This window comes from Entelurus aequoreus, linkage group LG06, assembly GCF_033978785.1.
Source record: "Entelurus aequoreus isolate RoL-2023_Sb linkage group LG06, RoL_Eaeq_v1.1, whole genome shotgun sequence".
Classification (NCBI taxonomy): domain Eukaryota; kingdom Metazoa; phylum Chordata; class Actinopteri; order Syngnathiformes; family Syngnathidae; genus Entelurus; species Entelurus aequoreus.
In genome coordinates, this window is record NC_084736.1 from 70134502 (window position 1) to 70150219 (window position 15718).

General features: G+C 40.1%; 2 protein-coding genes across 3 annotated transcripts in view; one reads left to right on the forward strand and one right to left on the reverse strand.

Moving 5' to 3' along the window:
• Positions 1-1461, reverse strand: part of inpp5jb (inositol polyphosphate-5-phosphatase Jb) — a 57424-nt gene extending 55963 nt beyond the window's left edge. For both annotated transcript variants that reach the window (XM_062051384.1, XM_062051385.1), the window contains exon 1: positions 1065-1461. The gene's annotated coding sequence lies outside the window, so the exon portion shown is untranslated. The remainder of the gene's footprint in view (positions 1-1064) is intronic.
• A 4687-nt stretch (positions 1462-6148) lies between these two features.
• Positions 6149-12633, forward strand: selenom (selenoprotein M). Its single transcript, XM_062051386.1, has 5 exons — positions 6149-6382; positions 8896-8931; positions 9004-9038; positions 11365-11443; positions 12129-12633. Exons 1-5 carry the CDS (start codon positions 6287-6289, stop codon positions 12378-12380), a joined length of 498 nt encoding a protein of 165 aa, XP_061907370.1. The 5' UTR covers positions 6149-6286; the 3' UTR covers positions 12381-12633.
• Positions 12634-15718: the final 3085 nt, after the last annotated feature.

Consider the following 15718-nt stretch of genomic DNA (forward strand, 5'->3'; position numbering starts at 1 on the left):
ATGGCAAGCAGAACAAATTGTCCATCCATCCATTTTCTACCGCTTATTCCCTTCGGGGTCGCGGGAGGCGCTGGAGCCTATCTCAGCTGCATTCGGGCGGAAGGCGGGGTACACCCTGGACAAGTCGCCACCTCATCGCAGGGCCAACACAGATAGACAGACAACATTCACACTCACATTCACACACTAGGGCCAATTGTGTTTATTTAAATCATTTTTGGTGATTTAACCCCCAATTCCAACCCTTAATGCTGAGTGCCAAGCAGGGAGGTAATGGGTCCCATTTTTATAGTCTTTGGTATGACTCAGCCGGGGTTTGAACTCACAACCTACCGATCTCAGGGCGGACACTCTAACCACTAGGCCACTGAGTAGGTTAAGAGCTGTGCTGGACAATGAGCTGAAAGGCTGCTGAAATATATGTATTATTTATTATGATACTAAATGGAAGTTGTTGTTTTTTTTAAGAATCAAATGACACGCTGCACACTATTTTGAAAATGTTTCATTATTATTTTATACCAAATAACACATTGCGAGAATCGGTTAGAATCTAAATTCAAGTCCGGATCGAATAGTGAGATGTTGCAAGAGTGCTCACTGGCTAGCACTGCTCGAATAACTCCTGATGGAGATTTGTGTACCCTGGGGACGAGAGCCGTACTGTGCAGGATGACCACTGCTTCATGAACAGCACACACCCTTAACGTTGAGAGTGACCTCGGGTCAAAGCTCATTTGCATATTGTGAAATACATGACAAATATTCCCAAGTAGGACAGAATCATGTGGCCTAATTAGAGGGTTGCTTCAAGGACAGTGGTGTGATTGCACAGGAGAGTTTTGTCATCATGAGTGTGAGAGATGCTCTAAAAAATAGGAGCTTAGCATAATGAAGATGTATTCGGCAGTATGTGTGTATGAATCAGGTATATATAAACATGGGCAGATTAGGAGTCATGCTTTAAGGTGTGCTTGGCTGCTAAAAAAAAAAAGCATGTACTGTTACACTATTTACAACATTAGACTTCAGCACGCATGTGGGTGTTTATATTCGTCACCTACCTGTCTGGGTGATGATCCTGCGGAAAAAGAGAATGTTCAACTTTCATTTCCTGATGACACCATCGACATCCCAGCTTCGCGTCGTTCCTCGGCCGGAGGGAGCAGGTGGGGTCGGCCACGCCGCCAAGCAGGCTACATCGCTCGGACGCACAGCAACCGCCTCCCCCCGCCGTCCTTAAAGATACATAAACACTACACAAATGTCACCGTGCGTCCTTCAGACCAGCCTTTCCTGAAGGACACCGGGGCGAGGGACTACAAAAACAATGTGACCGAAGCGCACCGTGACACCTTCCTTCTAGAATCAGGTCACACACACACACATTTAAACACACACACATTTAAACATACACAAACACACACACACACAGCTTCCGTTCTATAGTGGACTACTGAACACAAGCTGCCAGGACTTGATTGGACTGCGATAAGGTAACCTACAGCTGTCATGAAACCACACTGCCGCCCAGTGGTCAGTATTTAGAAGTGCACAAAATAAACAAAACCCCCTAGTTCAGTGGTTCTTAACCTTGTTGGAGGTACCGAACCCCACCAGTTTCATATGTGCATTCAGCGAACCCTTCTTTAGTGAAAAATTAAATAAAAATGTTTTTTTCAATTCAATTCAATTTTCAATTCAAGACAAAGTTATATGTTTTTGGTAACACTTTAGTATGGGGAACATATTCTAAGTATCAAAGACTTAGAGTTATTTGGACACTAGGGGAACATATTCTAAGTAATACAGACTTAATTTAGAGTTATTTGGTTAGGGTTAGGGTCACAGTTAGAGGGTTAGGGTTATAATAAGGCCATGCTGAATAAGGCATTACTAGGTACTTAATAATGACTAGTTAAGAGCCAATATGTTACTAATTTGCATGTTAATAAGCAACTAATTAATGGTGAATATGTTCCCCATACTAGAGTGTTACCATGTTTTTTTTTACTGGTGCATAAAATGAACCGTGCATGAACATCACCTTGTTCAAACAACAAAACCAACACAGTGCATAAACTCACAACAAATTACACACCTGCAAATCAGTCAGCTGTTGCCGTATCTGTAATACGCCGATAGGGAGAAGTTTGTATTTACACGAAGAGTCGGGTGTGTTTTGACCTCCGCCGAACCCCTGAGGCCGACTCAACAAACCCCTAGGGTTCGATCGAACCCAGGTTAAGAACCACTGCCCTAGTTACTCATTATAGCAGTGTTTTTCAACCTTTTCTGAGCCAAGGCACATTTTTTTCATTGAAAAAAATCTCGAGGCACACCACCAGCAGAAAACATAAAAAAATGAAACTCAGCAGCCGATATTGACAGTAAAAAGTTGTTCTTGCAATTGTTGGATATGATTTCAAACCATAACCAACCATGCATCACTATAGCTCTTGTCTCAAAGTAGGCGTACTGTCACAACCTGTCACATCATGCCATGACTTATTTTTAAGTTTTTGGTGTTTTCCTGTGAGTAGTGTTTTAGTTATTGTCTTGCGCTCCTATTTTTGGTGGCTTTTCCTGTTTTGTTGGTATTTTCCTGTAGTTGTTTCATGTCTTCCTTGAACCTGTTCCCCGCACCTGCTTTGTTTTCTCAGTCAAGACTATTTAAGTTTTGCAGACGCTATCCTTCTTTGTGGGGACATTGTTGATTGTCATGTCATGTACGGATGTACTTTGTGGACGCCATCTGCTCCACATGCTGTAAGTCTTTGCTGTCTTCCAGCATTCTAGATAGATAGATAGATAGATAGATAGATAGATAGATAGATAGATAGATAGATAGATAGATAGATAGATAGATAGATAGATAGATAGATAGATAGATAGATAGATAGATAGATAGATAGATAGATAGGTCTTTATTTTCATTGCACAAGTGCAATGAAACTTTGTTTTCAGCACAAACCCGTTCAAGATTAGACAAACAAACAGTGTACAGGGTTATAGAACAGGAACGCTGATGGGTCGCCACAAGGCGACTTGTAAAAGATGGGAAAAAGGTAAAATGCTGGAGAAGGATGAGTAAAAAAATACAATCTAGACTGGGCTCCTAAGTGTAAGTATGTGTGGCGTATATTTTTTTGGATGCATGTTTGTGTGTAAGCCTGCAGTGTGATCTTGATCTTGTGCAGTCGCTAGTCCAAAGTCAACAACAACAGGTGTGTGTCCATGAGAGACAAGAAGGGAGATTGTTGTGTCTTCGCTGCACTGTCCTTCGGGAGAGTCTCGAAGCCAGGGAAACAATCGAAGAATGTTTTGTATGCGAGTGAAAATAAAATTTGCTTTTCACTCTAAATTGTCTATGACTGGTCCTCAAAAATCCTGCGGGGCAGACAGTCCGATGTTATCCAAATCACAAGAGTGTCCACAGTTCTTCCCGCATCCTTTGAAGACTGCCAGCAACTTCCAATTTGTCGACAAACCAGAGCAAAGCTTACTCCAATCAGCAGATGTCCTGTTGTCATAATTCCGAATAGGTAGATATCTTCACGTCCTCAACAGAAAAGGGTCGCCAGGCACGCGGCACTCCTTCTTCTCCCAAGAGTCCGTCGTGTGTCCAGCAACAACCGCTCCGTCATGACTAACAGGTTCTCCCAAACCCAAGATCTTGTCAATTTCGTTGAGGCCAGTTAAATAGTTCCAATGTTTAGATTCGGAGAGCAGTGCAAAAAGAGGCAACAAGAAAGTTAAGACAAGACAAGACAAAGAAGCAAGCAGGAGAGATAAGGGAGAGGAAAGGGGAGTGTCCACCTTCGATGAGTGCCAGAGAGAAAGTCTGTTTTTATGTGGGCTCTGTACCGAGGATGTCGTTGTGGCTTGTACAGCCCCTTGAGACACTTGTGATTTAGGGCTATATAAATAAACATTGATTGATTGATTGATTGATTGGTTTTTGTTTACTTTGCAGCCAGTTTCGTTTTAGTTTCATTTTGCATAGCCATCCCTAAGCTTCAATGGCTTTTCTTAGCGGCACTCGCCTTTTGTTTATTTTTGGTTTAAGCGTTAGATACCTTTTTACCTGCACGCTGTCGTCTACATATTGTGATCACGACAAACATCTACAAACCTGCTGCCCCCTACTGATATGGAAGAGTATTACATGGTTACGCTGCCGAGCTCTAGACAGTGCAGACACTCAACAACGGCACATTTGCGGATTATAATTACTGGTTTGCAAAACATATTTTTAACCCAATTAGGTGAAATTACATAATCTCCTACGGAACACCAGACTGTATCTCACGGCACACTAGTGTGCCGCGGCACAGTGGTTGAAAACCACTGCATTATAGGATAGCATGCTAGTGCAAAAATTCCAAATTTAATTGTGAATGTATCCTAAATTATACTTCAGTTAGTTATTCTTATTTAAATTTGAAATGAAATAGGTAGGATTGAGATTTTATGAAACGCCAATGGATAATTTTGCAGTACAACATGCTTTATTCCGTATACATGACTGTTTTACTTAGAAATAGTAGTATGAACCTCATATGAACCTCATATAGTTGATTAAAGCCAGTGTTTTTAATTGACGATTATGAATAAGAACATCTTTCATAAAACGGATGTATTATAACTTTCAAATTTTGAACAAATGTTGGAAATATTTCATGTCCCCTAGTGCTTTGCAGTAGCTAATTCAGGGGTCCACAAACTACGGCCCGCCAGCGTCCAAAATTCGGCCCGCGGGAAGTCCCAAGTTAAAAAAAAAATAATAATTTTTTTTTAATTATAATTATTTTTAAATCTGTCCTTTCTAATCCATTTTCTACCACTAGTATCTCTCGGTGTCTTCTAGCCGCTCAGGAAAATCATATTGTCTAAAAATTAGTTTTCCCATCGATAACGTGATTGATACTGTACTAACATCATGTGGTTTATTTTGTACATCATCTACAAAGATACAAATAATTACTATTGCGACATCCAGTGGACACATTTAGAACAGCTGTTTCTTTCATTCAAACATTTCAGGTTAATTTTTATACTCAGCAAACCCATCCCGTGGGCCGGATAAAACCTGTTCGTACCTTTGACACCCCTGCATTAGACTTTCCAGACAATAATGCATGATCCATCCATCCATCCATTTACTACCGCTTGTCCAATTTTGAGGTCGCGGGGGGTCGCTGGAGCCTATCTCAGCTGCATTCGGGCGGTAGGCGGGGTACACGCTGGACAAGTCGCCACCTCATCGCAGGGCCAACACAGATAGACAGACAACATTCACACTCACATTCATACACTAGGGCCAATTTAGTGTTGCCAATCAACTTATCCCCAGGTGCATGTTTTTGGAGGTGGGAGGAAGCCGGAGTACCCGCAGGGAACCCACGCAGTCACGGGGAGAACATGCAAACTCCACAAAGAAAGATCATGAGCCCGGGATTGAACTGAGGACTACTCAGGACCTTCGTATTGTGAGGCACATGCACTAACCCCTGTCCCACCATGCTACCTATAATGCATGATATTAAACAAAAAATACTAGGGACGGCGTGGCGAAGTTGGTGGCCGTGCCAGCAATCAGAGTGTTGATGGTTACTGGGGTTCAATCCCCACCTTCTACCATCCTAGTCACATCTGTTGTGTCCTTGGGCAAGACACTTCACCCTTGCTCCTGATGGCTGCTGGTTAGCGCCTTGCATGGCAGCTCCTGCCATCAGTGTGTGAATGTGGAAATACTGTCAAAGTGCTTTGACTACCTTGAAGGTAGAAAAGCGCTATGCAAGTATAACCCATTTATCATTTATTTATAAAAAATGAAAGAGAGGAAAAAAGCAAATAAAGAAACATTTACTGGGGATAAATGAAAGCACCATACATTTAAATTCTTAATTTGTCTTTGATGGAAATTGTTTATGTTATGGGATTTTTTTTATTTTTTAGAATTTATGAATTTACGCGCTCTTTTTCTTTGTCATCATTAGTGAATCATTCGCTTTTTTATTTCGAAATTAAAAAAAACAACAATATTTGGTTTAAATGACACGCCAACCTCAGCCTCGTGTCACGTCACGTGAGTGTATCTAGTCTAACATACTGTATATGTTAAACCTTAGACGTGGCACGGCATCCGGAAGTGACGTCACCACGCACCCTCCCCCCCTTCGTCATCATCGTTCTGATCTCCATCGCCCTTGTTCTCACTCTCACATCCTCCAGTGACGGCCGGTGTCACACCGACTCACAGGCAGCTTTCGGTCCAGTCGCCATGTGGCTTCTTGTGCTGTTCGGTGTTCTTCGGTACGTGTCGTCCTACGAGGTGGACGTCAACAAGATGGACGGGCTGGCTCGAGCCAGAGTGGAGGTATACTTCTTCACACTTTGTGGCTCGAATCTTATTATTCTTTCTTTTTTCTGACCTGTCAGGACGATTATGCGAATAGAGGCTGTTGTACGCATGCGTAAATGGACATGTTTGTTTAAACAAAATACACCAGGCGGGTGATACTAGTACAAATGTTGGTATCGATCTGATACCACGTAAACACAAGGCCAGTATCGCCGATACCTACACGTTTTACTAAGATTTGTGCCTTTAATTTGTTTATTAAAACAATTTTTTGGCCAACAAATAAATATGTATATCAATACTAGTGATGTAACGATTACCGATATGATAAAACGCGGTAAAATTCCCGACGGTTACTGTTATCGTTTCAAATATAATCGTACAACCTGTGATTAATTACCGCGTGTTGAAAAAGTTAGTGATTATCCTGGAGAAGCAGCTGGCACGCTAATTGCTTGCTAGCTTAAATGCTAGCATGGATAAAAGACATGTTAAAACGTGGTTAAAATATTTCAATGTGGGAATAAATACTTCTTGAGCACATTTTAACCACACTGCAATAGTAATGACAACCAATACCGTGATGGAAATGGTCGTTTGTGAACACTTTTGTATGTAAAACACAATTTTAAACACAATAGCAACAAATTGCTTGCTATCTTAAATGCTAGCATGGATAAAAGACACATTAAAACTTGGTTAAGAGTTCAGTGTGGGAATAAATACTTTTTCAGCACATTTAACCACACTGCAATAGTAATGACAACCAATACTGTTATAATAATAATACCTGGGATTTGTATAGCGCTTTTCTAAGTACCCAAAGTCACTTTACATGTAGAACCCATCATTCATTCACACCTGGTGGTGGTAAGCTACTTTCATAGCCACAGCTGCCCTGGGGTAGACTGACGGAAGCGTGGCTGCAATTTGCGCCAACGGCCCCTCCGACCACCACCTATCATTCATCATTCAATTCACCGGTGTGAGTGGCACCGGGGGCAAAGGGTGAAGTGTCCCGCCCAAGGACACAACGGCAGCGATTTTTTTTTTTTTTTTGGATGGTAAGTGGCGGGGAGCGAACCGGCAACCCTCAGGTTTCTGGCATGGTTGCTCTACCCACTACGCCATGCCGCCCCGTTATGAAATGGTCGTTTGTGAACACTTTGATATGTAAAACACACTTTTAAACGACACAATATCAACAAATCGCTTGCTCGCTTAAATGCTAGCATTGATAAAAGACACATTAAAACTTGGTTAAAAGATTTCAGTGTGGGAATAAAAACTTTTAGAGCACATTTAACCACACTGCAATAGTAATGACAACCAATACTGTGATAGGAAATGGTCGTTTGTGAACACTTTGATATGTAAAACACAATTTTAAACACAATAGCAACAAATTGCTTGCTCGCTTAAATGCTAGCATGGATAAAAGATACATTAAAACTTGGTTAAAAGATTTCAGTGTGGGAATAAATACTTTTTGAGCACATTGAACCATACTGCAATAGTAATGACAACCAATACCGTGATAGGAAATGGTCGTTTGTGAACACTTTGATATGTAAAACACAATTTTAAACACAGTAGCAACAAATTGTTTGCTAGCATAAATAAAAGACACATTAAAACTTGGTTAAAAGATTTCAGTGTGGGAATAAATACTTTTTGAGCACATTTTAACCACACTGCAATAGTAATGACAACCAATACTGTTATGAAATGGTCGTTTGTGAACACTTTGATATGTAAAACACAATTTTAAACGACACAATATCAACAAATCGCTCGCTCGCTTAAATGCTAGCATGGATAAAATACACATTAAAACTTGGTTAAAAGATTTCAGTGTGGGAATAAATACTTTTTTAAACACATTTGACCACACTGCAATAGTAATGACAACCAATATGAAATGGTCGATTGTGAAAACTATATGTAAAACAATATTTTAAACAACACAATATCAACAATATGGTACACATTTCCCCATATTGCCCTGTTTTAACAATTAGTTTTTTAGGGCAAAAAATAGTAAACAAAGACTGCAATTGGCCTAGAATCAAATCCCTCCTGTGTCCAAGGTGTGTACGTGTTTGTAAACATAACCATACATAAACCTAACAATGTATTTGAGCAGATATTAGTGAAAATATAAACAGAAGATAACAAATTGTTTTGACCCAATACCACCGTGGTAATGATACCAGTATTTGTATCGATCCACACCCCTAACATGTTTCATTGAGGCGCACACAAAGCGGTGCATCATAAGGAGGGAGCGTTTCTCCCTCAGGGTGACGCTATAGTTCAACAAAAGCATGTTATCCGTCATTACTGTCGTAATGGTCACGCCTGCAACATGAAACCTCAGTCTCCTATTTCTATAAAATAGGTTTATGCAAGACGTCTTGCCCACAGACATTCCCTCGGCATCACACCATGAAACTAATTCTCTTTTAGGCAAATGTGATAAGACATTTCAAGAAGCCTTTCTTGTCATTAATGTTGTCTCTTTTCAGTCGTGTGGTGGATGACAACTGAACAGGCTCAGGGAGGTAAGTTATGTTGGAAAATGTGACCCAAGTTTTTGTTAGACGCGTCTCTAAAATGTCCACCTTTGTCTGCAGGTCAAAGCCTTTGTGGTCCAGGACATTCCTCTTTAGTATCCTTTGACACATCCTCATTCTGACTTATGTCGCCCTTTTTTTGGAAGTCATTCTCTATTATATATTGGAATATAACATTTTTTATTAGGGGTGTTCCGATCCCATATTTATATTGGATATTGGTCCGATATCAGCAAAACAACCAGTATCGGATTATATCTTGAATCTCAGATACAAGCAGTCGTGCAGACTGCAGAGCTGGACAGCCACTTAATATCTAAATGTCCCCCAGTAAACACACAAAGTTGGTATATTGCATTTTAGTGAATTCATTTACAAAAGGTAAACATGGTAGCTAACAACTACACAACAGCACACAAGCAAAGTGTCCTTGATAAAACAATACTGCAGTCTAAAAAGGCGCATAAACAAGGATCAAATAATTATAGTTTCATATTACACACACAGAAAGTCTCCAGGGCAGAAAAGTATCCAGTAACAAACGTGTCCGCGTAATTGAGCTTACTGCGTCATGCACTTAATTTAATGAATTGTTGTGACCACTAGGTGTTGCCAAAAACAGATTACCGTAGTTTCCAAATTATAGAGCACACCGGTATATAAACCGCACCCACTAAATTTTTAAAAGAAAATTGGATTGCAGTGTAAAGGCTAGAAAAAATATTTTTCCATACATTAGCCGCACTGGACTATAAGTGATATATATGTACCTTGTGAAATGAGTTATTTACACAAAGATTTTGTATATATGTATTTACATATCTTGTTTCCAAACGGTGCCTGTAACACGGCAGTAAAGTGGCTGATCAAACAAAACAGAAGTAATTGACCCACTAGTTGCGGAAGCTCGCTCTTAAATCAGCTAAACAGACTCAATAGCTCCACGGTGAGGTTTTGGTGAATTTACTAAGGATTTTGTGAAACTGAAACAATACAAAAAGAAAGCCATTGTAAGTTAGTGATACTAAGACCCTTGTAAACGTGTTAGCATATTTGCTAATGCTAACGACGCTAGCTTGATGACATTATGTTAGCTCGTACGAATATGCGTGAGAACACTCCTACAGACATGACACATGGGACGGATTAGTAAGTATGAATTGTTTTAGTTATATTACTTACAAACGTTGCTTGGATTGATGAATAAAGAATACATACAAGTAGAAACGCTATGGATGACTGGAAGACGGAAGGGCACTTGTACTTCCGGTTCAAGGCGCTAAAATGACAAAAATAATGTAGACGTTCACCCCGCAGACCCTGCAGTGAGCGAACTTGTCCAAAAGATGGCACCATTGCACAAACAATAACACACCTTTTGAGTGTCTCTGCTTATTTAAAAAAAAACAACTACTGTATTTGTTGAACACAAAACATAAATTAGCCGCACTGTTTTATAAGCCACAGGGTTCAAAGCGTAAGAAAAAAATAGCATCTTATAGTCCAGAAAATATGGGAACACTCCCACTTCAAAAGCATGAATCTGTTAGAATGTTAGTGTTTTTCATACCTACCATTTTTCTCTGGCTAATTCTACTTGATCAAACCTTTTCTAACATTTCTCACTACAAAATCATAAATGTGGAATGATTTGTGCCGATATCGGCATCCGCCGATTCACTTTTGGAGCCTTGAGTAACAGTTGCATCAGGACAACACTAATTTTAGGGACACCATTAGGGACAAAAAGTAAGCAAGAAACATGAAAATGATTTCCAAGTTGTCAGGAAGCCGAGGTACGACGCCATCTGCTGTGCGCAGTTGTAATGACAAGCTGCATTCATTCAGTCCCATTATAAAAAGTGTTTATGGGTGAAGGAGATCAGTGTAGTGACAAATGTCAAAGTGTGTGTGGAATGTCTTAAAATTAAATATCTTAACCACCAATGTCCTCTGTGGTGGACATGAGAACTTATGACAAATGTTTCATACAAAATGATAACCGTGCAGAAAAGTATGTATATAAATAAGCAAGGAGAAAACACCTGGGATCAAATATACAAAAAAGTCAACTTTAAAAAAAAAAAAAGTTTTTTAAATGCAATAGAAAACAAACACTAACTGCTTTTTATGGTAAATATTGTTTGATTTGATGTCACATGGAGTTGCTTCTTTCATCCAAGTGGTAGAAAGATAAAGGAGCTACTGTTGTCTACTTCAAAGGACATGGCATGAAAAATAAACAAGCTTTTCTGTGGGGGTATTTTTACAACACTGTGGCATATTATCACCTATGATGGAAAAAAAAAATGCAACCTGGATTTTCCTGGGTGTCGATATGAGAGATGATTTGTATTGCAGTTGTACCTAATGAAGTGTCCACTACTGTATGTCGAAGTCCTTGACCAATGTTCCCTTCAGCCATAACCTGGTGATGAAACACATTCCTGGGGCCGACCCTGAACTTGTCCTCCTTAATCATTACTACGAGGAGCTGGACGTAAGATTTTTTTTGGTACTTTTTGGCTGGAATTATACTACTAGAAATTGTGCTTTTAATAAAAGCTGTTTCTAATAATTGGACCCTCCCATGTAAAATATTATAAACACTTATCAGTATTAAGAGTAATATTACCTTTTTTTTGTAAATGCGCAAGCTTTTAATACTGGTCTTGTATTGCGCAGGTGTACCTAATGAAGTGGCCAGTGTGTGCATATGCAAACTATCAAATCAATAGAAGCTGTTGATTTTACTGGTACATAAACAGTATTGCATATGATGCCGGGTGGGATTCCTTGTGGTCATCTACCACTTTTACTTTTTGTTTGGAAGTGATTTTGTATTGACCCAAATATTGGAAGAGTCTGGTCATCTTTTATTGGAGGTTTGGAGATGTTTACATGCAAACCAGCAGGTGGCACCAATCATTGCTTGTAGTTTTATGGAGGCACTATATTGGAAAATAAGGCAGCCAAGAAATAAGATATGAATTAAACTGATATTAAACAATTGAAGAAAAATACTTTTTGTCAACTTTTCAAAAGCAGGTCTGTAAAAGTAAATTTTGTGTTTGAGTCAAAAAAGAAATGTCCTCATTTAAAATATGAAATACATCTGGAGTGTGTATTAAATTAAACTGCAGTATTTTGTATGAAAAAGTCTAATTTTTTTGATATTTCCTCAGAGGATCGCTTTGTCTGACATGACCCGCTCTGAGATCAACGAGCTGCTGGCCAAGTTGGGCTTCTACAAGAAGGCAGAGGAAGACGAGGAGGTCCCGGAAGAGTTCCGCTTCTCCCCCGCCAAGGACAGCCCGTTCGAAAATGAGCCGGCAGCACACAAGCCCGCCGCTGAGAACACCTCCTCCTCCTCCTCCTCCTCCTCCTCCTCCTCCTCCTCAGAACCTGACTCTGAGGCCAAACACACGGACCTCTAATGCTCTCCGAGACAACTGACTGTTGCTAAGCCAGGCCAGCAGAGCCAGGATCAGGACTAACGTTTTGCTACAGACGTCAAAATCAGCGGTCTGGCCTCCTCACCCGTGTACCCTTCTCACCCGCCAAGATACAGAATGACGCCACAGGTTAAAAATTTGCCGATTGGCCTGAGGTTGATGCCACACGTACTGGTGGGTGGGCTGCTACACACATGTTACCACTGGAAACCAATAAAATGGTTTTACACCAACATAGGAATCTGTTTTTGTGAAGGTCATGAAGGATAAATGTTTGTGCAAATTAGGATATTTGTAGAGCAAAGCTCTGAGGCGGTTGATGACAAAAATGTAAAAGTTCTGTCAAAGGATACATTTTGAAATCAGAATTTTCACACTATGAACTATATTCACACTGAACTAATCACAATTCCAGGTTATTACTCACTTGCATAATTTAAATTAAGTCCCTGATATTTGGACAATTGTCAGGAATATTTTTTTAATGTTTCATTTGAATGCATGTCATTTATATGCTCAAAACAGTTTTATCTAAAGTTTATCCATATGTTTGTTTTCCAGCGAGTACACCAGTCAGTCTCTTATCTTTGCACTGACCGTATAACAAACTGTCCTGCCTTCTAGGGAACCATCCACGCTTCTAGGGGTACTGCACTTTTGGGGGGAATTCTGCTTGTTTTTCACAATCCCTACGTAAGACAACACGTTATTGTTTTTAATGCATTCTAATTTGTAATACACGGCAAGTACGTGGTGGCTAACAATGCAGTAAATGGGAGTACTGTATTGCGCTCATAGAGCCCTCTGGAAAAAAAACCTAACAAAAATCACCATTTCCATCTCGTGCCCTGAATATTAACCAAGCATTAGATATGTCTGTGTTAAGGAAACATTTTTAGCGCTGCCGTGGTCAGAGCCAACTAGTTCATGCAGCTCTGCTGCTGCATCACCTCTGAGTTGGTAAAAGTTAATTCTATAGATTTACTTAATTAGTAAAAGAAGGCTGCGCCCATAAACCAAGAAGTTGGTCAACTTTGACATGCAACTTAAACCGGAAGATGGCGAGAAAGACACAGAAAACGCTCATTTGCGCTCACATTTTTATTTTTTTTTACCTGTGGGAGGATTTCTTCATATAAACTTAAGATTTACACATCTCATCAGTCAGCATCCCTGTGTTCATAGTGCGCACTTCTTGTTTAGCACGTAGCAAAATGCTACATGAAGCTTAGTGTTTCACTGAAGCTGGATCTGTTTAGCACACAGCTTCTAAAACTTGTAGTTCATCCTCTGTATATTCAGGTTAAAAAATGTTCTGAATCATTTGTCCCAAAGTAGTATTTGATGGCTCTCATGAAGTCTGTCATAATTAGTGTTGTTGAAAGGCAAATTTGAATGTTGTGATGGGTATGTGAAATTAATATTCCGCCGTATGCTTAAAATGGGAAAAAATATGTAAATGACATATTATGAACATGCCTGTTACTATACTTACAGCGGGCATATAAAACGATGGGGTTTTTTTCCAGAGCGCTTTATATAGCAAATCCATTAGCTCCAGTCTTAGCTGACTTTTGCTAGTATTTATTTACGAGTTAGAATGCATGTGAAAAAGAAAAGTGGGTGCTTGTCTTACATGAGTGTAAATAAACAAGATTCCCCTAAAAAGTGTATTTTTTGTTTAAGGTAAAAAGAGCATGTGCACTCAAAATAAATTGTCATTCTGCATTTACATGTCAATCGCATGAGCTAACTTGTTTTTGAACGGCCTTTTTTTTTTTTTTTTTTAAACTTCCATAAAAGGCATTTCAAAGTGAATCTGATCTGATTATTAGGCCCTGAAACGGGTCTAAGAATGGCAGCAACATTGATTTTGCTGCCATTGTAAAAAACTAAAACACTCCTAACAGTGACAATGTCATCTTTCCAAAAACTGTTTAAAACACAGAAGTCTAAAAGCTGCGGGTTTGGAATATTTTTCAGTCTTTGCGAGCAACTTTAGGCCAAATTATTCATATCTAATACTACTTTTTTGTATTTTAAACTTTATAGGTAAAATATATAGAAACACTTATTTCACTAGCAAAGCCTCACTGCAGAAATCAGTAAAAGGTGACATTTTTGCTGCATGCTTTGAATGGGTAAAAAGTAGCACCACCTGGTGGACAAATCTTAATTTGAAATCCAATAGTCACTTGAACATTTAACCCGCGGCTCTTTAGTGCCGCCTTAGTGGCTCCCTGGAGCATTTTTAAAAAAGGATTGAAAAGGGAAAAACATCGGGGGGGGATATTTTTTTTGTTTTAGTAAGTTTTTTGCTTGAGGACCAACATGACACAAACCTTCCCAATTGTTAGAACGCCCACTGTTTAGTATGTTTGTGTGTATGCTTCACTGATGAGAGTACTTGGTGAAAATCGTGAATGCACAAAAGTGCGCTTTGTTGATGTTACTGACTTGTTGGAGTGCTAATCAGGCATATTCGGTCAGTGCGTGACTGCAAGCTAATCAATGCTAACATGCTATTTAGGCTAGCTCAGGGGTCGGCAACCCACGGCTCCGGAGCCGCATGCGGCTCTTTGGCCACTCTGATGCGGCTCAGCTGCATACTTGCCGACCCCCCCAATTTTCCCAGGAGACTTATGGATCTCAGTTTCTCTCATAGATAAGTCCCAGGGAAAATATAATCCTATTTACACTCTAATTACTAACTAAAGGGCGTGCCCTAATTGCACTGCAGTAATTGTCCCCTATAGCATTTACAAACAGCGTGCCAGCCCGGCCACATGTTGTATGTTGCTTTTACTTGCACACACAGGAGACAGCAAAGCATACTTACTCATCAGCCACACAGCTTACACTGACGGTAGCCGTATCAAACAACTTTAACATTGTTACGTTACAAATATGCGCCACACTGAACCCACACCAAAAAAGAATGAAAAACACATTTCTGGAGAACATCCCACCGTAACACAACATAAACACAACACAACCAATACCCAGAATCCAGTGGCGTGCGGTGAGGTTAATGTCTGGTGAGGCACGACTGCATTATCACAGTCAGATTTACAAACATATGAACCTGCAGTGCAGGTGTACCTAATGTTGTGTCCCTGCGGTCATTCGCGGCTCCTGCAGCGCGAGCATTGTTGTTTTTGCACTTTTTGGCTTCTTGTTAAGTGACTTTATTTGGGTTGATTCTGTCTTGCACGTGGAGGGTTTGGTGTGGGCTTTGGTTGGTGTGGCGCTCCCGTCGGGCGGTGCATTCTGCGGCGGAGGTGCTTGGCACCAGGAGGCGGGGTTATGAGACGAGCCTC